We start from the raw sequence: 23,397 nt of genomic DNA, 5'->3' as shown, positions 1-23,397 counted from the left end.
CCAGCGTGTCTGGAGGAGTTGCGGCTAGCTATCGGCTCTATTGCTAGTCTTAAGTTCACAAGTTCATCTTTCTGTGATTCTTTATTTCCATATCTATATCTATATATAGATATCTATGTCTGTATATAGATGTTCTATACAGAGAGATATAGATACGGTGCCTACCGCCAGTTCTAAGGCCTGTCTGTTTCTGTTTTCTGCATACCTACAGATAAACAACAAAACGAACGTGGTAACCAGCCCCAAGGAAAATATTCCTACCCCGGCGCTGGTATACCTGGAATCTTCCTTCTCATGCTATCTTGGAGTTTTTGACTGTCTTCTGTTTGTTCTTACTTCTTTTTTTGGTTCTTTTTCCATGCATTTCCTCTGTTTGCTTTCCAAAAAAAGAGGTTTTGGAAAAACTTTTTGTTTTAATTATGCTTGCTTTTTTTTTTTTTTTGTGAGGAAGTCCATTAGAGCGTGTTTATTAATAGAAAATGTTACATGGAAGCTGGATGCGGTAGAGTCGTAGCATTTGTAACTGTAGTGGAATTTTTTGCATGCTGTTCCAGAAAGTGAGTAGAATGCACTTTATGTTGCTCTTGGCTCCTTGCCTGACGACTGTTTCCATCTTTTTAATGCTAACCTTTTGCAAAAAAAAAAAAAAAAAAAAAAAAAAAGAGGCTGTGTTATTTTCTTTGCTTTGTCCTACTATAAGTATTGATATCAAGGAGAGCTAGCAGGATTATTGCTAGGCAACCATAAAATAGACCTTATTCAGATTCTCATTCCATATTTCCTAAAACTCAGCAGGACTTTGCAAGTCTTCACTGGGATCAAGAGGCATCTAGCGCTAAACATTTTTGCTTGTTCCTCTTACGTTTAAATCTGCAGGAGACATTACTCATTAATCAGCTCTGCTAGGAACGTGTTACGGATCAGAGTGCCGTTCACAGATGTTTCTATTGCAGTCTTGCTTTTATTAGTAGCTCCTGTTCCTTAGGCATACCTGTATCACAGGGCTCACAAATACAAATGCCAGTGCGTAAGTACCTAACTCTGTGAGTATCGTTTCCCGTGTGCCCGCACACAGAGCTTTGAAAACGTGGGTAATACACATCAGGAGAGATTTTGCCTCTTGAATTTTTGTGTGTGCGACTGGCACTGGGGCATACACTGCTAAGGAATTTCTAAGGATCAGTTAACAGGGTTCGTGCATGAGTATATGGCAGTCTGTTCCCAGACGTAGCCGCGCGCGGTACTCCGCGCTGAAAGTATGCTGGCGATCTGCCATTGCAAAGATTATTTGAGCTTTTTTTAAAGGAAGAGGATTTGGGGAGATTACACTTGCAGAACGACGCAACGAACTCTCTTTTATGCTGCTCTGCCAGGGCAGCAACGGGTAGTAATCTACGTCTTCCAAAACAGGGTAGTGTTCCAAGGTAGCTAACTCATCCTTGATCCCTACCGATGCACCTGTGTTTCTATTCGATGGCTTAATACTAAGACAAGCAAACATGCTTAAAGAGGCCATTTCTGGCCGCCTTGTCTGGCCTGGCTCGGCCAGGAAAAGGAGCAAAGCATTTAGTGTGCAAAAGAGCCTCTGTGGGTCTCCAGTGCTTCAAAGCCCTGTGGACGCTGGTCATGAATAAGGTCTCTGCATGCTGCTGCATCAGGCGAGATGGTCTTTCGGGCTGGCTTGCTGCTGAGGAAATCTGGGTGAGGGACATCCCGTTTCACCCTCTGGCAACGGTTAACGTCTGATGTAGCTCTTGTCAGCGCTCAGCGTTTGTGGGCTGGCTCTCCTTGCGCTCCCTCGCGCTAATGAGAATGTCTTTACCAACGGGAACTCTTTTTCTCTTTATTTTGTTCTCGCTCAGGAGCCCCAAACTACAGTAATCCACAACCCTGATGGAAATAAGGTATTCAGAAAGAATCAACTCCCATCTTGCCTTTCCACACCACACATTTCATCCACTGTCCCACGGCAACATAGAGCCATGCCGGGAACTTAGCAAGGGACATCTCATTCCTGCATTTGTTACACCCGGTGTCTCTTGAGCCTGTTTTCGTGTCTTCATCTGCTGCGTGCGTCCCGCCGAGCGCTGAGCTTCTGAAGCTCTTGGGCGAGACGGTGGCGATCGGCAGAGTTCGGCAGCCGACGCAGCCGGGCTCGGGGAGCGTGGCATCTCTCTGGTTTCGGCCGAAAGATGCTGCAGCCTGGGAAAAACCAAAGAACTCTCTTCTCAGAGTGTGGTGAGATGGTACTGATGAGTTTTACCCGCAGTTGCCACCTCAGATGAAGACGCTATTTCAGTTTACCCCATCTGCTGTTTCTCAGCATGCTCATACACCGTGTTGTGACGTGTCTTTTGCACGGGACTTTGGTTTTCTTCCATAACGTCACCGAGCAGTTTCAAAAAAAATTTTAACATTTCAAGGGAGAGAGAGGTCGTTTGATTTTTAGGTGTTTTCTTCATGCTCTTTTCTTTTTCTCGTGTATTGTGATGTTGGCGTTTGGCAGCTGATCCCTAAAACGTGTTTTGTTTTGCTTTGTTTTGTTTTTTTCATGCATGGACTTGAAAGAGGGCCAGGAAATATCATCATTTCCATATAACACGTGTTCCTAGGTTTCCTGGAAAGAATTTGCTCTTCAACAAAAATTTCACCGTTTAGTGTTAACTTAAAGAATTGACATTTCACTTATCTAGTCATAACTACTTGTGCTTATTTTATGTGAGAAGGATTGAGTCTGAGTGAAAAAATAACGCATGCAGACATTTCTCAAGCATGAAAGTGCTGATGGTGTGTATTGTGCTTGTATGTCCCATTCCTTTACGTACCTCGCGTCTGTCGAACATGGAGCTTTCCTTTCCGTCTTCCTGCCTTTTTCAGCTCCCCAAGTTTAAATTGCTAGGCAACAAACAGCCTGTGTTTGAACACTTAGTCTAGTCTTTATCGCTGAAGTCCACTAAAGACCAGAAAACCCAGATAAAATATTGGCGTGACCACATCTACTTGACTTTGTTATGTAATCATAGCAATTAAGATACTCGATGTCCCAAAAGGTCGCAGCAGACAAGCAAACCACTTAATGCGGAGAATTACTCCGAAATTTGTCTGAAAGACTGATCGTTGTAGTATGGCAACTGGAGTGGATGCTTCAATATTACAGGCTACGTCTGCCGTGTGAGCTTGTGCATGGTGTTTACAACTTGTATTTTTATGTGGGGGGGGGTTGTTTACTTCTAAGTACTTTATCTATTATTTTAAGCAATAGAGCATGATACATCTGCGTAGAGTGAAACGTCTAACACCAGCCGGTTCAGGAAAAGCATGGTGACTCGTTCAGTTTTGTTTGCGTGTGAATTAATTCATGTAGTTTCATTTATGGATGCACATACGTTTTGGTTTTTTTAAGGTGTTAGTAGTGCATTAACCGTTTTGAACACTCCTGCGGCTCAGCCTTGTGAGGACAGAGTAAATAAAGGGCACTGTCAGATTTACCTTTTATTATTTAATTGTAAAATCCTTTTAAGAGCTAAATACAATACCAGTCCTATTTTCTGTGTGTCAGATAAAAATAGACCAGTTAATCCTTTTTGCTATTGAGCTGTGAATTAAAAAGATACATATTGATTCTACTTTTCAAGGAAGTATACAGATTTTTTTTAAAAAAAATTTAAAAACTTTCCAGCTTTGTAAAACTGTGTACCTATTAGATTTGACAGTGCCCTGTTGAATATTTCGTATTTCTGGTAATTCCTGAAAGACTGAGATACAGTATCCTTGCCTCTTTAACAGTGTGGCAGCTTAAGTATAAACTGTCTGATAGATGAGTCATTCCTCTACATGACTGGTTGGCTGAAGAATACAGCTACAAAGATAGTTTGTCAAAGTCGTTATCGTATATTTATCAATTCTCCGTCTCCTTCACAAAATTTTTTATCACAACCTCAGTATAAAAATGACGGAATCCGATCCAACGTTCTTAAAATCAGTAGGAGACTTTGTTTTAATATACGATGCGTAAGTCATATGAGCAGAAAAACAGTTGTAGGTTTTAGCATGCAGAAGTCTGCGTATTTGAAAGTCAGAACGGAATGACTTATTTTACACAGTTGGTTTAATCACTAAGCTTAAAATGGCAAGCTCTCCTACTTGGCTGAGGTAACTCATATAACATTTCAAATGGACTTTGTACAGTTGGATGTTAAAGAAAAAAAAAACCTTTCCTTTACATTCCTGTGAAGTAAGAGCTTTAGACGGCAGGAAATGTATTTCTGTTCCCTACTGTAGAGAATGGCACCATTTGACATGAGTTTCAGGTGAAATGTCTTAATCGGTGTGTGACCATTTGTTTGTGAATTACACCCCACCCTGCTTCAAGGCTTTGCATGATCTCTGTAACTAACTAATTTTCAGAGGCACGCAGATAAGGCTTGACTTGTTTTATACATTCTGCTTATATTTACTTCTCAACAGGAATCAACAGAGAGCTCCAATACAACCATTGAAGACGAGGATGTGAAAGGTACGGTTTTAAGCTTGAAACGCTTGGAGAAGCAATACCATGAGTTTCGTGAATGTATTTCATTAAACACAGAAACTCCTAATGAATCTTAAGAGAGAATACTGTTTTTCCTTGTTTAAAAGAAATTACTTTTATGCTCTTCTGTGTTACTTCTGACATGTTTCGGATTTAGCTTTGAGTTTTCATTTCCCAAAACACCATTTGCCTTGATGTTTTGGAATGAAGAATAGAAAGTTACTGCTTATTCACTAAGACGCTCGTTTCAGTGATAATAGTAGCAGATTAAAAGCGTGTGAGTGCTTTGTAACTCTTACTTAGTTTATGTACTTTTAGCATGCATTTGTCTTTTGGGTTTGCCTTTTTTTTTAAGTCACCGTTATAATTTTTATTTTGTTCAGATGCCAGTGTTTTTTCATGCTTCTCTTTTGTTCTGTCCATACACTTATTTTAATTTTTTTCTAGTCTTTAAAAAATTAAAATCAACACTTCTTTTTTTAAATCAGTTCTGTAACTTCACAGGTATTGTTTTTGTTTCCATTTTTCCTCCTCTAAATATTATACCATGATGTTCCTCATACGTACTTTAATAACATTGTGTTTTAAAACAAAGGGTTTAAAAAAAAAAGAGTGTTAGGTATGTGCATCTCTGGTTTACAGAAAAGACTCTTTCAGCCTCAGAGAACAACGTCATATGTACAGGTGAGACGCAAGCCAGAGATGGTGATAAAGAAAAAAAACGTGGAGAATAGAAAAGAGAATTCTTAATGAACCTCTGTACTAAGAGGTTTGCTTTATGTTGGAAATAGTGTAATGCCTAAGTCACAGTTAAAAACATATATTAGCAAAGTTGTGCCCTGAAATACAGCCTTGAGTCTCCTAAAGGGCCTCTCTGGCCTCTGAAGGGCTTGGGGGAGTCTTAGAATTTAGAAGAGATTCAGACATGAAGGAGTTAGAACTGTACGAGCAGTACCGAGTGCGTCGTCTCTGGCTGGTAGATCAGGCGCTACCCGTGTTGGATAAAAACATCGGTATTGCCAGGGCGAAGCGTGGGCAGCATGGGCGTGAAAGCGCCGTCTCCCGCTAGCGGCTGTCCAAGGGGCGCGGTGGTGGAAAATGCGGATTTTAGATTACGCTGCTGTTGCGATTCATCGCGTATTTACGTCACGGCAGCGTAGCTCAGGCTTGCACAGGAGAGCCGAGTGAGACCGTGGCAGAGCCCGGCATCATCTTTCTGCTGCTGCTCTTCCCGCTGCTTTTTGGGAAGGCTGAGGAGCTCAGCTGGAGTCATTTTCTCTGCTTTCACATAGTTGGTGTTCCCTCGGTGAAGAGATTTTCCATTTTCCTATCCGCTGCCAGTAGCAATGCAGCCATAAGTTGTGACTTACCGTACTGCGTGAGCTGCGCTGAGCTTGGATTAAGTCACTGATTGTTGGCGCTTTGTTCTCAAAGTTTCGGTGAATCACTGCACCTCCACTTGAACAACGCCTCGGCTGCGTTAACAGCCGGTACCCACTCATTTTAAATAACAACCTAGCGGTAGCGATCTGAGTGCGAAGTAATGGCTCGGAGAACAATTGCAGAGGAAAATAGAGTGTTATTTACCTTTATCCATAACGCTTTGTATTTCTTCCTTCAAACCATTATGTGTAGTTTAGCCACTAACCTCATTAAATGAATAATTTAATTATAGGGCCTATGCACGATGATAGAACATGATGTTACAACGGTAGGATTTTTATAAAATTCTGTCTGAAGCTTAGCGCAGAAAATCGTATCTCAGGAATACAACCGTAAGGGAAAAAACCAACAACAAAAATGTTTTGCTGAGTTCTTTTGTACGATTCTGTAGTGCCACGGTTAAGAGCAGATCGGATGGCCACGACGTACTTTATTCCCAACACAGAAAAGAGGATCTGGCAGGCATCACATGTCCGAGAGACAAGATGCCCGTTGCGTCCCCCTCGTCGCTGTAGCTTAGCGACAGATGGAAAACGTTGAGCAGATGAAGTTTTATGTTATTTGTAGGTTCCAGACCCGTTGATACAAAGGGCGTGAAGCAGATAAGCCAGTAAGACGAGCTGAGGCTCCACTCCAGAGAGAGTGTTGCCTTGTGTATTCTCCGGAGACCGCAGCAGGAGGAGCTGGGAGATGTTCACCCTACTTGCAGAAGAGGAGGCAGAGTAGTGTCGTCTTGCTCTTCACCTGCTTTGGTGGGAAGGTGAGGTGCTTTCTCCCCACCGAGAATGACAGGTTGAACTGCTGACATCTTGGAATGACCACGATACCTTCAGACCTCTCCCAGCGTCAGGTCGTGGCCTAACACACGGCGGTACCGCGGCCCTGCTTCACCAGGCGCACGTTGCATTCCAGTGTATAGGGCTTGCTTTTTTTTTTCTGTTTATTTAAAAAACAAGTATAGTCTCCCTGTCATTAATTGCTCGCAAGCTTGCTTGTTTTCCCTCTCACACTTCCAGTGTTTCACCAGAGGCTGCTTTTCAGCTTGTTCTGTTATAAATTAAAGCTAACGGTCCCCCGAGGGTCTAATTTCTAGAATGATGCAGGGAAGAGGCAGTCCCGCAACCCTGACAGCCGGTACAAGCTCAAGCTTCGTGCTTTAGCAAGGCACTTAGGAAAGCTCTTTTGCCCCTACGTCAAACTTGACTTCTGGATGTAGCTTTTTCTAGGACAACGGTGAGAAAGCTGTTCTCTTGTCAGGAACAGCTGCTGGCTGCAGCTGGAGATAGGATCCTGATGGGGACGAAGGGCTTTCAGAGGCAGCAGAGAGAATTCTCTGGGATTACGGATTGTCTGGGTCCTTACGCGGACGCTCAAGGCGACGCTGGTCACGACACTTGAGATCTAGAGGGAGTGTTTCCCACCTTAGGTGATAAAAGGACCTTAAAAGATCTTTTTGCTTTTCTTGGCAGCGTGGAGCACAAGACGGAAGAGGCTCTCTCCTTCCTGCCAAGGAGAAGGGAAATGGGGCTGCCATTCTGTAACTGAAAAGTAGTAGTAGAATATCTTCTACAGTATGGTGGTGTGACCCGCACCTCGCAGGAGATGACTCTTCTCTGCCCGGGCACGCAATCTACGCGCGTTGTTCCCCATTCTAACGCCGTGCGTAGATCGCACAAACAGGTAGAAGGTTCCTTCCTCGGTACAGACTGCCAGCCCACACGTATTTAAAACGTTCAGCTCTGCATCAAGTGGTTTTCTTATTTTTTAATGGATTTGACTCTTGAAAGAGTTGAGTTAAAGTTGGGTGGATTGTGTGAGTCTGCGTGGGATACGGTATCTCCAGCCCAGTTGTGTTTTGTGTGCCCTGTGGGAGCATGCGCACGCCTGTACAAAGTATTACAGATGTTGCGATTCATTTAAAAAAAAAAAAAAAGTCTTAAATCAGCCATCACAAACGTGTCTTTAGGAATAGATTCTTACCTCGTATCTATCAGGGAATGCATACAACATTCTCCTCTCATGTCAGGATCTCACCCTGTTTTTGCTTTTGAAGGCAGGTATTTTAACAGTAAAATCAGGGTTACTTGTCATTCGTTATTTGTTGAAAATCTTAGTGTCTGCAACTTTGCCGTGCTTATCTATGCATTTACATCTTTTAGGACTGGAACATATTTCTTTTACTAGAAACAGTGCTTGGCAAACAACAGTGAGCTTTAATAATTTAAGGAATAAGCTAATTCTAGAATTTGAGTCTGAAATTACTTGAAGCTGTAGCTCAGCTTCCTTGCTAGCATAAATTTCTGACGTTAACCGTTGATCATGGGCTTAGCCGCCTGACAGTGATCCCTCCTTAATATGACAGGAGTGGACAGAAAGAACATACTGAAAACTGGACTGTAGGCAATGCCTTCTTTTAGGTTTGTTTGTGGGATTTCTCCTTCCTGAGGTAATGAGACTGGAACTCTTTGGCAGCAGCTGTTTGATATGACATTGATGTGTTTTTTTCAGTAATGCTGTAGAATACCATCATTATTTTGGCCAGCCATGAACACAGACTTTTATAAAGCTGGGTTGTTACATTTGTCACGGTCAGGAAATCTAGATTCCTCATGGTATTTTTTTTTTGCCCCTGGAAATGAATTAAGGAAAGCACTAGGAAGAACCATGATTCCCGATGGGAAAAATGGGTGAGTTGTAGGGAATTACAGGCTAGGTAAACTCTGGCTAATCTGTGCTACTTAATACATCTGTAAGGTACATCGCTTCAAAACATTAACCATTCAGGAGGCATGTGTTTTCATATCTTTTGCTAATTTATTTCATTTTATACCTGTTGTTTTTATTTTATTTAACAGTAGAAAGAAATAAATTTCAACTAGTCCGTTTGGAACACACCTTCCTGAAGAATAACCTTCAAATTTCTGAGAACTTTTTTTTAAAAGCTCTTTCAAAACCCTGTGTATCTCAGTACTGGACAGAGGGATAAATGCACTGGCATCTGAACAGAGTCATTTATGGCTACAACCTTTACAGCCGTTCTTTGGCACCCGCACTGCCTCCCAAAAGTACATCATTAACACTGTTTGCGCAAAGATTTTTATAAGTGCTTGTTGCTTGTAATTAAATTATAGTTATTTTTGTTTTGGCCTTCTCTTTTTTTCTTCCTTCACATCTACTTGACCCTCCTACAGCTCTCACAAAGGAGGGTGACGTGGAGAGGTTATGTTCCACCCACCACACCTCCTCTTCCATTGCTTCTTCATCTCACTGGTCACCACCCTTGCCGTGCCCCAGCGGCCGCTCCTGCTGCCAGTGCCTGCTGAGGATTCTGATCACACTCTACCTCTTCGTCTTTGTTTGTTCATATGTTGTGTTTCTTTCCATCAATTCAGCGGGCAAGTCCACGAAAAATGCAAACTCGGAGAGTCACTCGCTTGAGTCTGAGCTCTCCCACTCCACTCCTTCCTCTGTGCTGTGTAAGTTGAGAGACTCATCTGTTCAGGTGATCTCTTTTGTCTCTCCTCCTCTTCCCTCCCTGTCATCTGACAGTAGCACGAAAAAGGTCAATACTGTGATCTGTCTGATCTTGGAATGACCTTTTCTTAGGGTTTACGAAAGTATGGGGTGTATTTTTTTTTAGATACTGATTTCTTGGCCAGGTTTTATTAATTGTAAAAATACCATCGTCGGCTCTAACAGCAGTACATATAGGTATGTGTTTCCGAAAGCTGTATCTTGCAGAGGTAGTCTTTGCAGTAGTTTTCAACTTAGAGATTGATTTCACTCTCACCTCTGGCTTGGATCCTGGATATGGTCTCCAGATTAATTACCTGTTATGTTTATGTATGTCATCAAGTTACTTTCTTTAGCATCGCCGTTGATAAACCAACCTTAAAGCTGCTGTGACAGCTGTTAGCTTCCAGCATTGACTCATGACAGCTGAAAAGTTCCATGTTTCGCTTAGCGGGAGATCTGTGATGATTAGTGACCAATTAACTGTAAAGGAAATCTTTAGGGTGAGGAGACTGTGCTGGAGCAGTTTAAATATGAGAGGGAAAAGGCATTGTGTTAGTAGCTTGTATACTGGTAGAACATGAAAGGCCTGGGTAGATGCATTTGTTGTTTATAAATTAACTCAGAAATTCTTTAGTCGGGGAATGACTTCTTAGGAATGTCGGTTCTGCTTGCCAGGTTCTGATCCTGCATCCTGTGTGTGTTAGGGTGGCTGCACCGGTACTAAGAACGGAGATTTGCACTGGAAGAGGTGAGATCCAGATGGGTCCTTGGAAACATGGGCTGCCTGCAATTGGCCTGCACCTTATTTTAAATCCGAGGGCAGTTTTTGGTAGGCGCAACTAATGCGGGTGAGACCAGTCCCTGAGATGATGGGCTGTCTCCGGTCGCGACGGTTGACAGCTAACGTTGAAAGAGCAGCCTCATTCCGAGAGGGAGGAGCAGAATAATATATATCAATATAGAGATGACTATATAACAAACTAGAACTGCAAACACCGACAGGATAAACTGCACAAAACCTTAAAGAAGAGAGGAATTCATAGCAAAGACGTGGACCTGTATAACGTTTAAAGCTAACGGGTCAGTAACACATGCCATAAGGCTTTTAGTCCGTCCACAACCTATGTCCCCAGAAAATCTGTTACGTACCCGGTGTTTTCAGATTTGAATGCTGGCAGCCTCACATTTCCTGCGTCGTTGGGTGGTTAATAGTGCTCAGACCACTGTTAGTGTTTAAACATAGATGTTCATTACTAATTTTGGCAGCAAATCTAGGAACAGAGGCACCTCAGGTAATACTTAAAAAAAGCAGATTATTTTAGTTTCCCCAAAAGAGTGTGGTGCAGAAATGGCATAGTATCGATATACAGTGACATTTTAAGAAAGTGAACAATCTCATGTTTATTCTGCTCATTCTGTGACTTCAGAAACAAGCACACTTCTTTGCCACTTTGTTCCACAAAACAAACCTCTCAAAAATCCTATTAAAAAGTGCAGGTAGAGTTCAGTTTAAGGAATGCAACAACGATCAAATTAAACAACCATCTGCTACGAGGCGGGAAAAGTATTAGGTGAAATTGTTCTGGTAAAGCTACTTGGTGGAGACGTGACGGTACTATTACAGTCTGGTAGCTAGCCTACCAACTTGGCTTTCTTTAAGTGTATTATGGATTAGAAATTTAGAATTTGCCAAAACACTAGTTGGCAAATCAGCAGAAGTTAACCCAGTATCTGGATATGCACCAGACTTGTTTGTATTTTTTTATTCTGATGCTTCACAATAACTTCATCCCAATAACAGGAATATTTAATTTCATGAAATAACTAAGTTTAGTGACCAAAGAAACTGCAAAGTCCTAGTAACCTCACCTGTCCTCAGCTTAGTTTTAGAAATGTGCGATTCTGGTGTAATATGATGTTAGAAGTGGCCGTGATATGCTGTGTTTTCTGTAGCTGTACATTTAGCAGGAGTCGGCAGTCCCGTGGCCTGCAAACGTGCAGAAACCCAAAAGTAGTTATTGTCTACCAAGAACAGGGTTAATTCAAGTAGAGGTAAAAAGAACTTAAGTACTGAGAGAAGGCATTGGGAACACGGGAGACTCTTAGGGTAGAAACTGCTGTTGTGGCCAACGGAAGATGTGTTTGCGCTAGCGTCGTTCTGAAGCGGGGTTTTGTTGAGATAGCTCTAACGATCCTTTTCGGGATACCGATACGGATCGTAGAGGTCTCTGCAATATTACTATAGAGAGGCTATTGGGATTGTGTGCGTTTGGTGGGCTTCCATTCACCAGAAGACAGATAACGGCTACAAACAGCTATAGGAGTGAACGATTTTCACTAGCAGTGAGCAATATTAAAAAAAAAAATCAGTGTAAGTTTATACTGCTGAGACTTTTTTTGGTAAACTGGGCTTGCCGGAGACAATGATATAGGCTCAAGTGATGATGATTTTTAAATTACATCACAGGATAATTCCAGTCAGTGTTTTCAAAGAGCAAATTTGAGAATTTAGAAGAAAAGAATGATACAGTGAAATCATACTACAAAGTTTAGGATGGGGAGGTGGTGGTCAGAGGCACGTGCAGTTCTTTATGTCAAAAGTGTCTGGGAAATGAGAATTCTCTCAACACTTCTCCTTGCTTTTTAAAGCTTATTTAGAGGAGAGAGATGTAGAATTGAGGGTTATTACTGATTTTTCCATTGTAAAACACTAGTGGATTACAAGAAGATTTCTCTGAGTTGGTAGAGCGATTGGGTAGGAGCACAGTTTAAATAAAAATGTGCACAGCCGCAAAGCTTGTTAATGTCTCAGTTATCAAGACTTTAACATCCTTTCTTGAGGCAGCAGCCAGATTCCATGATTAATGTAGCATGTTGAGAAACCATAGTGCAGTATCTTGTAAGTGCAGTGACCATGAGACCGCTTTGTTCTGAGACCGTAGGTGATTGGTCATTAAAAAATAAACGTTTGCCACACGGTATAAATACTAGTATAATTGTATGGTAGCTCCAAGGAGAGAGCATCTTTAGAAAGAATTAATTTCATATAAATAAAAAGAAACTATGTAGGGCATATGACAAGTTGCTTAACATCACATTATGATAAAGGTTTAAGTAGGAGGTGCATTCCTTTTGTTCAATCTTTTTTGTCAGTATAGGGTGGAAAAGTGCTGGGATAACTTTTCAGGTATTTGCTTACACATCTAATGAATTAGATTTTTTTCATTAGGCATGTAGTAGGCTTACAGGTCTTCAGAAGGGTGAAAGACAGTCAATAGCCTGAAAGAAATTCTGCAAACCGTTCACCCAGGTCATAATTTGATGAATCAGAGTGAGTCTTTGGAATCGGCAGGCACTAGGAAAGAGACGTTACATGCAAGATGACAACACAGATGTCTTAATTCATATCCAAGTTTAAGGTTAAATGACAGGGTGAGAGAGAAGCTCCGATCTTACGTACACTAAATTTTGATAAACTTCTTAGTGAGAAGTCCCCTGGAGCACGCCTTGTCATCTGAGGGTCTAGGTATTCTTTATGTAGATCTCGGATTCAATTAGTCATTTATTCACGCAGCACCTTCTTTTATTTTTGTCACAGAAATTACTTCCTTGGAACAATTGTGGAATAAATTGTAAGAGAAATTATCAGCAGAGACTTTCAGCTATGGGTGTGAAGAGAACGGTTTTGAAAAACCTCTTGTGACATTTGCTGTATTCCTCTGCTTCTGGGGTAGCAGCCCATGCTGTAGAGTTGAATGACATCTGGTACACCCACATAGCCTGAGTTCGTTATACGACACAGGATAAACTTTCTAACCTCTTCCTCTTGCTTTTCAAACTTTGGTTATTTTCAGAGTATAGAAATAACATTAGTGGCTCTATGCTTTCCATCTAATTGCTATTTGTTGGGACGATGTTCAGATTAGAAATGAAGCTAGGCTCCCCCATACTGTGCCATTCAATTTTAGCAGACCGGTGTCACCTTGATAAGGACTGTACTGTTTTACAGTGATAGCACAATGGGTAGGATTTGTCTCCCCAGATTTGGACGTCCTCCACAACGTAGATATCTATATTTGAGCTAGTTGTCTAGACTCCCTTTACTCAATGCAAATAGGTCAGATGAGTCACTCTTGTCTTAAATATCTATTTTAGGATATGATGAATCGGGCCTTGACAGTGCTTATTTCTCTCCACTGGCTTTAAGGGAGGGGCGTTGAGAGAACAAACTCACTTGTCTGTACTTATACATATCCAAAATGTTGGGAGGTTAATCCAGTCTGATGTGTACCAAGATATGTAGTTAAGAGTACTGAGTTGAAAAGTTTTAAGGGTTTTTTTCTTGAGAGACAGCATGTGAGCAAGTAAGAAGCAGAATCATTTTAATCAGGTTCATGTACTCATCTGTAAACTGGCTACCTTGTTCTTCTGGAAAGGTGCCTTACTGCTCGGCAGGGATTTCACCGCTATCCGTTTCAAAGCGACCACTAGTAAGGGGGATGTAGTTCCCCAATTTGGGTTTTATTTGAAAGAAGGGGGTGATATCTCTTGGCTATGGATTTCACAGGCCCTTGTTGCAAGTGCTGTCTGCGCTGCGCTTATTTGATAAGCTATTTTTCTGAAAGACCAAAAATATTGGTTTTATACTTCGCTAGTGTGATGACTGTTCCTAGGGTTATTTTGTGTTAAATATGCCAAAGAACAATTAAAAAAAAGTGCATTCCTACTTCTGTAAGATCAGTGGGGGTAATTCATAGCCATTCCATATAGTAATTACATAGTCAATCATCTAGAGTATTAGTAAGAGTAGAAAGATAGTCCAATATCTGAATGGAGCTTAAGGTGTTTTAAATTATTATTTTCAGAACAAACATACTGGTGTCAGTTTTGAAAAAAAGTCATGGGTAACGCGGCGATCAGTCAAGTACCAGGAATTTTCTGGTATGCATATTTTTGAAGACGTTTTCACATATCTACAGCTCATTTTTATTCTGTACCTTCTCTTTGTAATTAACATACCAAAATACCCATCATTTCTGTGTGATTCTTGTAGACTGAGCTTACAAGTGTTGCTTGGGGCTACAGGAAGGGATGAAAAGCCCCATAGCTCCCTCCTAGGAAAAGAGGTTTTGCTGCTGTTTTGTACCTTTTTTTTTTTTTTAACCCTATGATACTTTATTTCACTAGCTGTGAGACTTCTGCACATTATAGGTTTAAGGCATTTATAGTGTTAGATGCTTTTTGAGTAAATGGCGTTCTTAGTTACCTTGTGTTCTTTAAGTGATAGTGTTAATGGTGTCCTTCGATAATGAAAGAGTATCCACACCCTGTAGCTTAGTGGGGAAAAAAGGTAGTGAAATATAGCGAGAGGTTAATAACTCATGTAAAGTTAACATAGGTACTACAGCCGTGCTGCAGAAATCATTTTAGCCGGTGTTAGAAAATGTTCTGGTTTGTTCTTCAGACTTGGCCTTTTTATAGGTCTTCTTCATAATATATTTGCTTGAACTGCCTTTGTATTATTAGTCAGACACCTACTCACTTGCCAAAGCAGCGGTCGTACTTTTTTGAACTGCTAATACCTTATTACCTTAGGTCACTGTCCCTCCGGAGGTAAAGGTTGTATTTGGAGAGTAGGTCCACGGTCTTTTCTGTAATGGTTTTACTTCAGCGGTATTCTCAGCAAAGAATGCAAAAGCTACCAGCTTTTCCACAGAAGTTTGCCATTTTATTGGAGCTTTCTGCTCTACTCTCCGCAGTCTTTTTCATTATTAACTTTTCAAGAAAATGGCTCGGCGCCATTCTTCTAACAATATTCTTCCCTCACGCCTCTGTTGTTTTAAAGAGACCAAGTGTATTTTTGTTAAGTAATCCTTTGCTTACAGAGATTATGTAGTCTTATGCCATAGAAAGCCATTGCCATATTCTAAGACAGTATAGATGAGTTAGGCTTTAATTTTCAACTGGCTCTTACCACCCCCCTTAGAAAAAGTAGCTGAACCAGTTTTATCAGAATCCCATTACAATTTTTGAGTTTTTTCTCCTGTATCGTAGAGTATTTTTGTCATTTGTCAGCCAAACTCTTACATGCCAGAAGACTAAATACAGTCCTCGCGCTCTGAACACCTGATGGTATTTTAAAGCGAGAGCGTGAGGCGGACGTAATACACACAGCTCATAATGCCAAAGCAGCTGCGTGTTTTGGTAAATCCCGATCGTCTCATCGCGCTGTGAGGGAGCACGCGCGGCTCTGGGTGGCTTTAACCAAAGCTGAAGTACACGATTTAGGAAGTTCTCACCGCACATCAAATAAAAAAGTGTAATAACGTAAAATCACCGCTGTAGGTCAAACAGCCTAATTCTCCTAGAATTCAATCCAACCCAAGTTTACTACTGGATCCAAAAAAAAAGTAAAATCAAATCAAAATGGTGGCTGTAAGTGACAGTTATCTGGCGGATGGGCACTGGCCAGACGCCTCTTCCCTAATGCCTCGTGTGTTCGCTTGTTGTCCTTATGTAGTTCGTAACGTGTATTTAGATGGAAAAAGAAATTGGAGGTTTGGAAGAGCATACGTTACATGGAGTCCATCAACTTTATAATGAAAATTTGGTAGCTTTCTTACCACTTTGATAAGTGCCAATTATTTCTGCCAGGTGTTGTCTGCAATAGCAGGACCTTGTTCCTACAATAACCATTTCACCTTAGTTCATCTTCGGTGCCCTTTCGATTTCTTCCTTCGTGCTAAGGAAAAACATCAGTATTTGATTTGGTTCACATGGCCGCCAAGTCAAGGCTGCATTTTCCTGCTCTTTCTTCCTTCCAGTCCTCCGCTTGCTGTATTCCAGTTCTTCCCTGTCTCCTTTCTCTTCCTTCCCCCAGGGCTAAACCCCTGCTTCCTAGGCGATGTATTTATAGGCTGAAATACTGTTGGTCTGTACTTGAACTCGCTCTCCCTGCCCCCACACGCATACCTCCACAGAGAGTACAAAATGCTAAGATAAAAAAGATCCCCAAAAAACTATCAGTAGGAGGTTTCTGTGAAATCACAGCGGCTACGGAGAGTTTTAATTATTCTTTGATATCTGATGTTACTGAATATTTCCTACTGCCTTGTTCTTTACCGTCTTTTTCTTGTGATGTTCAGTCTTGCTCTAAAATGAGTAAGGGCTGAGAACAAGGGGGGTTTTACACAAGGATAAATCATTTCTGGATCTCCAGCTTCTAAGTTACGCTCCTGCTCTGTCTTAGGCTCAATTTCTGCCAATGAGATTGCATATCAGATCACTAAATAGGAAGAAATCCAAATTTCTGAGATGTGTGTAATTATTTGCGTGTTACTGAAAGGGAAGAGTAGCGTAGTTGCTTTCATATACAGTTTCACACGGTGCTTCTAATTTCGTAGAAAAATTGAGAAGTGAGTTGGAAGGCCAGTTGTTCCTGACGGGCCGCATCGTGAACTCCACGTGAAGTCTTTCCGCAAGTACTGGAAGAGCTGATGCTAGTGCTGGACTTGGCTGGTGATTGATTTGAGCCAGTGATACTGCCTGAATCTCCTTGACTGACTTTGCTGGCCTGTAGAGCTTCCCGGTAGCAGTGTTTTATATTCCATGGACAGGTCAGCAGACACAGCTCTACTAGATGTTAGTACTGCCCAGAGAAACTTTGCTGGAACCACACTCTGTAGTATTAGGTGGCTCCTATCAGAAGGCTTCATGAAAACATACGTCCCACTGCAATTTCATTTTTGGAATTAAAAACAGGAAAAAGAGCCATTTGGCAATACGATTTGACTTCTCCCTTCTGGGGTTGGTGTTCAGTTACATCCTGGAATGTAGTACAACATCAAAGGTAGGACTGAAGTGCCACATTTTGATTGACCCAAAACAACTTTTTTAAATGTATGTTAGCAGAAACTCCCATTCTCATTCAGATTGAAATCAAGTCTCGAAATCTCAAAGATTCACGGAGGGAAGCTTCTGTCATTCACGTTCCTTTAACTCCTACTCCTGAAGGCAAGAACGGATGCCAGTGAGCCAGGTTACCATCCAGCTAAATTAAGCTGTTGCACACCGTTCATTTAAAACACAGAACACCTGAATAAGCCTCTGGCCTTGGATCACAGAATGTCGTGTAATAGAACGTATTCAGATATTCGCTGTCGTTTGCTGTTCCCTGCCGGAGTATGTCTAACACGTGAGTTAACTGTGGGCTTCTCACGGTAAGACTTCGAAAAGAAATGACTGATGTTAGTGAAAAAGGGAATATTGCCAATTGTCTCTAGCCAAGTGAAAGTAAAATTACGTGTCCAGGTGGTTTTATGTCTCTTGCGTGTGGAAACTACAGTACCTTTGTAGATGTCTTCATTGCTTACATGAGCAATAACATGATCTCATGATTATGTAGCAGCTCATCAGAGATTTTTACCTCATTTTCCACTGTCTGATTTAATAGTCTGTAATTTCTTAGTCTCTGATTGGAATGTGTTACCAGGTTATTTAATTAAAGTCTTTAGTTTAGTTATAAGCATATGAGATGTAGCATGCAAAACTTGCGATTTCCTCACTGGATGAAGTCTGCATGTTCTGGATTTCTTTTTGCCAGCCTTTTCTAACACTGCACCGTTATTTCTTACTCAACCATCCTACCCCTTGGCTTGTGCTGACAACGCCGTACAAGGTCCACAGTTTGGTCTGTGTTGTTTAAACATATGGCAACGGAGCCATTGCTGATCCGCAGTCAAAACATCTCTTTGTGAAAATTCTTTGTTCTTTCCACAATCTTAGTGAAAAATAAGGCAATTCATACTCGACATATTCTTACCCATCATGCTATCTCGTGGTCAAGAGCTACTCACAAAAAGCCTCGTTAGACTTTTAGATCCACTTTTTTTCTCTATCACTTCTTCTCCCGGTGGTTTCTTTTTGGTGCTTAAAAGAAATTAAAAGGTTCTTTAACAGCACGATGCCATTTCTTGCAGTACAGCACTGGAGACTTGTTCTGCTTATGCTCCCCAACATTTTCTTTTCATAGAAGAATGCGAACTCTCTCAGTATTTCGGTTTTAACATTCCAAGCGTATTTGCGTGTGTGTGTTGTCTGCATTAGAGGTCTAGTCCACATGTAGTAGTGGGCAGGAGAATTACAACTATTGCTTGCACAGGAGAGCTACTACAGCCTGGTTGCTTGCATTTCTTTTTATTTCAAGCTTGGTATTCCAGATTGACTTTCTGAGGTTTAGTAAGGAGTTGAACAGAAGTTAAATCCTTGCAAAAATCTGTCTCCCTTACCCATTTAGCATTAAACTCACAAAAATCTGGATTTGAGAGCAATGCCACTCCGGTTGAACTTCATCGGTATAAGTTTGGACTTTACCAAATGATGAATATACAGTGCAAAATTATAAACCTCTGTTCTTCAAACAACAAGTTTTTAAAAGTAGAAGTCAGTTTTCAAAGTGAAGTCAGATTTTCCATCTTGCCTAAAGTCTCTTAAACTTTTCCGTCCTGGAGTAACTGGTATTAGTAATAACCATACCACTGTGCAGGAGTTCGTTTACTCGGCACTGTTTTAGTGTAACTCCAACCAACATGAACAAATACTGAACTGTGGGCTTATTTCTTGACTGATAGATAAAGGAGAAACTGTTTCACATACTTCTGCCTTTGAGGAGTATGCAAACACTGCTGGAGTTTGAGTATTCTTACTAGAAATACATATTCTGCCTGTTGTTTTTAATGCATTATTCTTCTGTTACTACTTAGCATTTACTACTATTAGTTAGCAGATGTACTGTAATATCACCAAATGATCTGGTTGAGGTTTATTGTAGTATGGACGTGTTAAGCATTTTACAAGCAAAGGATAGGCACAATCACAGAAGTCAGAGCTGAAAGACGCCGTGCTCTAACGAGACCTGTGCGGATGTGGATGCATTGTACGTAATCCACGGGCTTTGCACCAGACTATCTTGATCGTAAGCTTAATTTCTTAATTCCTCTTCCCTTAAATGTACGCGTTTGGCCGAAGCAAACGCCAAGTGATACAAAGATTCCTGAAAATCAGCGTTAGACACTTGCAAGGTAAAGGCCTCATGTGTATATGAAGCATTAGAGCATCGCTTGTGAAACGATGATCACTTTCCTTTAAATTGAAGTTAAGAGTTGGGGTTTGGGTTTGTTTTGCTTTTTGAACAGCAGATCCTTCAATGAAGGAAAGAAGATGAGAAGCATGATAGGAAAGTGGATTGATCTTGACATGTGTTTAATTTCCTCGTGAGTACAGGAGTCCACTGAAGCCAAAACAGTGTAAAGCAGTAATACAACATCATGTCCTTTGGACATGGAAAATGAAGAGAAAAGGCCGTTGCGCCAGCTGAGGAATGACAGAATACCTTTGTTACGGCTGTTCTGCTGACAGCCTTACAGCCGTCACCTTCCGTTTTAACTTCCATTTTAAGAGCTGTCTCTGTATCTCTCTCTAGCTCGTAAGCAGGAGATTATCAAGGTTACTGAGCAGTTGATTGAAGCGATCAACAATGGGGACTTCGAAGCTTACACGTAAGTTTTCTCATTTTAGAGGGAGCGAGGAGAGTTGATGTATTTGACACTGTATATGTAAATATGCGTATTTATATATGAGCGTGTGTTTGTACGTACGTATTGTTGAAGTTCATTCTCAGATGCCCCCCAAGAAATACAAGACATGCTTATTGCTGCTTTGCCCCGGCTTTACACGAGCCTGGTTGCCCATTTCAGAGGAGCTGCTAGTGTAAATCCAATGTGCTGTTCTGCCGAGACAGGACCATAATCCTGACGCGAAAGATGCAGTGATCTGTCTTGGTGGATGAAAGTAAAGTCACGTTTGTGATTTAGAATCCAGAAAAGACAGTAGAAGCCTCTTTTAACAGAAACTTTTTATGGTACGTAGAGATTGATAATAGCTAGAATGCCATTTGTACTTCAGAGCATGAAAGCCCACGTGGAATTTAGGTTCCACCAGCCTCTACTGAGCACTGTGCAAGAAACTGATGGGAGAAAGTGAACTGATTTCTCTCCCAGCATTTCTCTGCAAAGACACGATTCCATCACTGCTGCTCTTCCTACCTCAAAAAAAAAAAAAAAAAAAAATCAAGAAAGTAGAGGAAAGCCCTCCTCAGCATTTCTTTTGGTCTCCTGTGTTTCTCTGGATTGATTCCATCCTGTTGCAGCACAAGCCCCACAGCTCAGCAGTGACACTGCTCGTCCTGTCTCAAGACTTGCCAGCACTGAGGTTTTGTTTGGTATGATCACATTAAAACCTTTGTTGTACAAACGTCAAGTGGAAACTGACTCCAAATTCTGATCTAAATTTTGTCAGTTAAAAAAAAAATAAATCTAGCTTAAATAATTATGTGAGACATAAAAGGTATTTTTCGGATTGCAGAGAAGCAGTTTTCAGAGTCATAAGTAGAAATTCCTACTTGTAATACGATTGACTTGTGGGGCCGCCTTTGGCAGTCTTTTTTTTTGATCAGAAGATGATTTATGTGAAATCTAGTCCACCTAAAGTAAGCTGCCAAATTTTCTAATTTAGTTGAAACCAGAACTCCATTACTTCTCCCCATTTAAGTTCTGTTCTTTTCCAGTGTGGTGGCACAGGTAAAGTAACACGTCTGATGGGAATAAAGGAAACATTTAAAAAGCAATCTCTGCAAAGTTGCGTTACGTCACTGCATGTGTTTATTACAGAATTTCCTCTTTTCCACAGAAAAATCTGTGATCCAGGCCTTACATCTTTTGAACCTGAAGCTTTGGGTAATCTAGTAGAGGGGATGGACTTTCACCGGTTTTACTTTGAAAATGGTAAACAGTCCTTTTTCATCCATACGAATCTTTATCTGTTCCTTGTGATCGTGTTTCTCCAGTCTAATTAGCATTTTGGTTTGGGAGTTAGTTGATTTGGGTAGGAAAAGGGAGTAGGATTTTTGCCGGAGTTCTGCTCTCTGTGTTTTTCTGTCTGTTTTTGCTGCACTCATTTACACATCATAGGGCGCCTTGGATAGCGGAGGAGAGTTTCAGGTATTTGGAAGGAGAAAGTGAAGGTGTAAAAAAACCAAATAAACCATAGATAACTAATCCTCATACTTTTTCCCCCCCCCCCCCCCCCCCCCTTTGGGGAAAAGAGAAAAATCGTGCTGTGGGTATACCTGAAAGAAAGGTCAGTAAATCGTGTCGTTACACTGACCACAATTAACAGTCAGCACTTCCAGTGAGTGTGTGATGTATGGGGGAAGACACTGTAGTCGCTCAGACTGTGCTGCTGAGGACCTGATTAGCTGTCTTTTTTCTATTGGTGCGTATGTATATATACACACACGTATGGAAACATCAGTAGATGTACTCTCTCTCTATATTTATTTTTATATACTACAGTCATGTCAGCTCTAAGAAAGAAAAATTACCAGTAGAGAGGATTTAATAAAGTTTTGGAGGATCATGTAATGTAGGTAACCATTTTAGAGCAGACTTGAATCAAATGGAAATAAAATATTGTAAATGAAGATATCAGCTTATCCAGTAATTTCTGAGAAATGGCTGAGCATAAAATGGGATTTTCATATTCTTGAATTCTCTTCCACTTCCAAAACAGCATTTTCTGTATTTTTCCTTAAAATGTTTCATTACCGCAGCTTTTTGGTTTTCATAGATTTCAGCACTTAATAAAATGCGTCACAAGAGTGAGTTAAAAGCTGAATTATTTTAACTGAAAATACTAAGTACAGATGTCAGTAGACATTAGACACAGCAGTGAAACGGAAATATTGGGAAAACTCAGTTGGGAAACTAGAGATGGTGGCCCTCATTTTATTTAATCCGTGAATGTACGTGCCTTGAATAATAGGTACTATTAAATGTTTGACTGGTTTCCTTATAGGAAAGGGGGAAACATACTTTATGCTGTGACTGTGCTCATTTCTACAATGGACTCGAGCCAGTTGTCGGTCATGATTATCGGTAAACAATAATTACTACTTTGTATCTGCTAAGCTTCAGGTTTTTGTTTTGTGAAGTGGGGTGAGATGAGTTATTTTGGCTTACTTATTTCTCTCTAGAAAACTGAATTTATCCTCTCTGTGTGTTTGTTTCCTAGCTTTATCCAAAAGTAATAAGCCAATCCACACCATTATCCTCAATCCTCACGTCCACCTTGTGGGTGATGACGCTGCTTGCATTGCATATATACGGCTCACCCAGTACATGGATGGAAGCGGGATGCCAAAGACTATGCAGTCGGAGGAAACGCGGGTCTGGCACCGTCGTGATGGGAAATGGCAGAACGTTCATTTTCACCGTTCAGGGTCACCAACAGTACCTATCAAGTAAGAAACAATTCAGAACATGAGCTGAAATTACGTAGGTCAGACCAGATAGTCTAATAGCTGCTTTTGGCCTTAAAAACGATGAAACCGTCCTCTTGATAGTGTAACTTCTTGTGGTCGTCTATGCCGTGTGTATTGTATTCAGCAGTGCGCATACGGTATTGGTGCAAATATTTTTGAAATAATGCTTTTTTTGTTGTTGTTTTCAACTGTGACGCCCACTGATCCAACTCAGTCCCCGAACTGACAGGTTGAAGAGCAGAAAACTGTTTTAATGTAGATAAGGCTTGACACAAGTCACACAAAATAGGATTGGAAAACCTGAAATAGAATTTCAGGAAAACCTGAAAAAATAAAAAGCAATAGGATACGTGGAGCTGTTAGAGCAGACTGGAAAGTTTCAAGGAAAAAAGTATCACTGTTCTGAAAAACTGAAGTTTGAGTAATATTTATTGTGAATTCCAGCCACCTGTACTTACTTAACCTAACCTAGGCACGTTCACTGCCAGTTGATTTTGAGCCAGTTTACGTATTTACTTCATAAATTAAG

At 40.9% G+C, this 23,397-nt stretch overlaps 1 protein-coding gene across 14 annotated transcripts in view; it reads left to right on the top strand.

Annotated features, from left to right (window-relative positions):
* Positions 1-22,851, top strand: part of CAMK2D (calcium/calmodulin dependent protein kinase II delta) — a gene marked incomplete at both ends in the record, with an annotated part of 157,292 nt that extends 134,441 nt beyond the window's left edge. For 5 of the 14 annotated variants that reach the window (XM_081998732.1, XM_081998741.1, XM_081998739.1 and 2 more), the window contains 6 exons: positions 212-271; positions 1,863-1,904; positions 4,468-4,516; positions 19,971-20,046; positions 21,236-21,330; positions 22,619-22,851. In XM_081998732.1, the coding sequence (XP_081854858.1) occupies positions 212-271; positions 1,863-1,904; positions 4,468-4,516; positions 19,971-20,046; positions 21,236-21,330; positions 22,619-22,851 (555 nt within the window). The remainder of the gene's footprint in view (positions 1-211; positions 272-1,862; positions 1,905-4,467; positions 4,517-19,970; positions 20,047-21,235; positions 21,331-22,618) is intronic. The other 9 variants (XM_081998744.1, XM_081998745.1, XM_081998733.1 and 6 more) reach the window with 3 other exon arrangements.
* Between the last annotated feature and the right edge of the window lie 546 nt (positions 22,852-23,397).

This window comes from Phaethon aethereus, assembly GCF_964289735.1.
Source record: "Phaethon aethereus genome assembly, chromosome: 4".
NCBI classification, from domain to species: Eukaryota; Metazoa; Chordata; class Aves; order Phaethontiformes; family Phaethontidae; genus Phaethon; species Phaethon aethereus.
The sequence above is the reverse complement of the archived record's forward strand: the minus strand, read 5'-3'. Positions and strand labels throughout refer to the sequence as shown.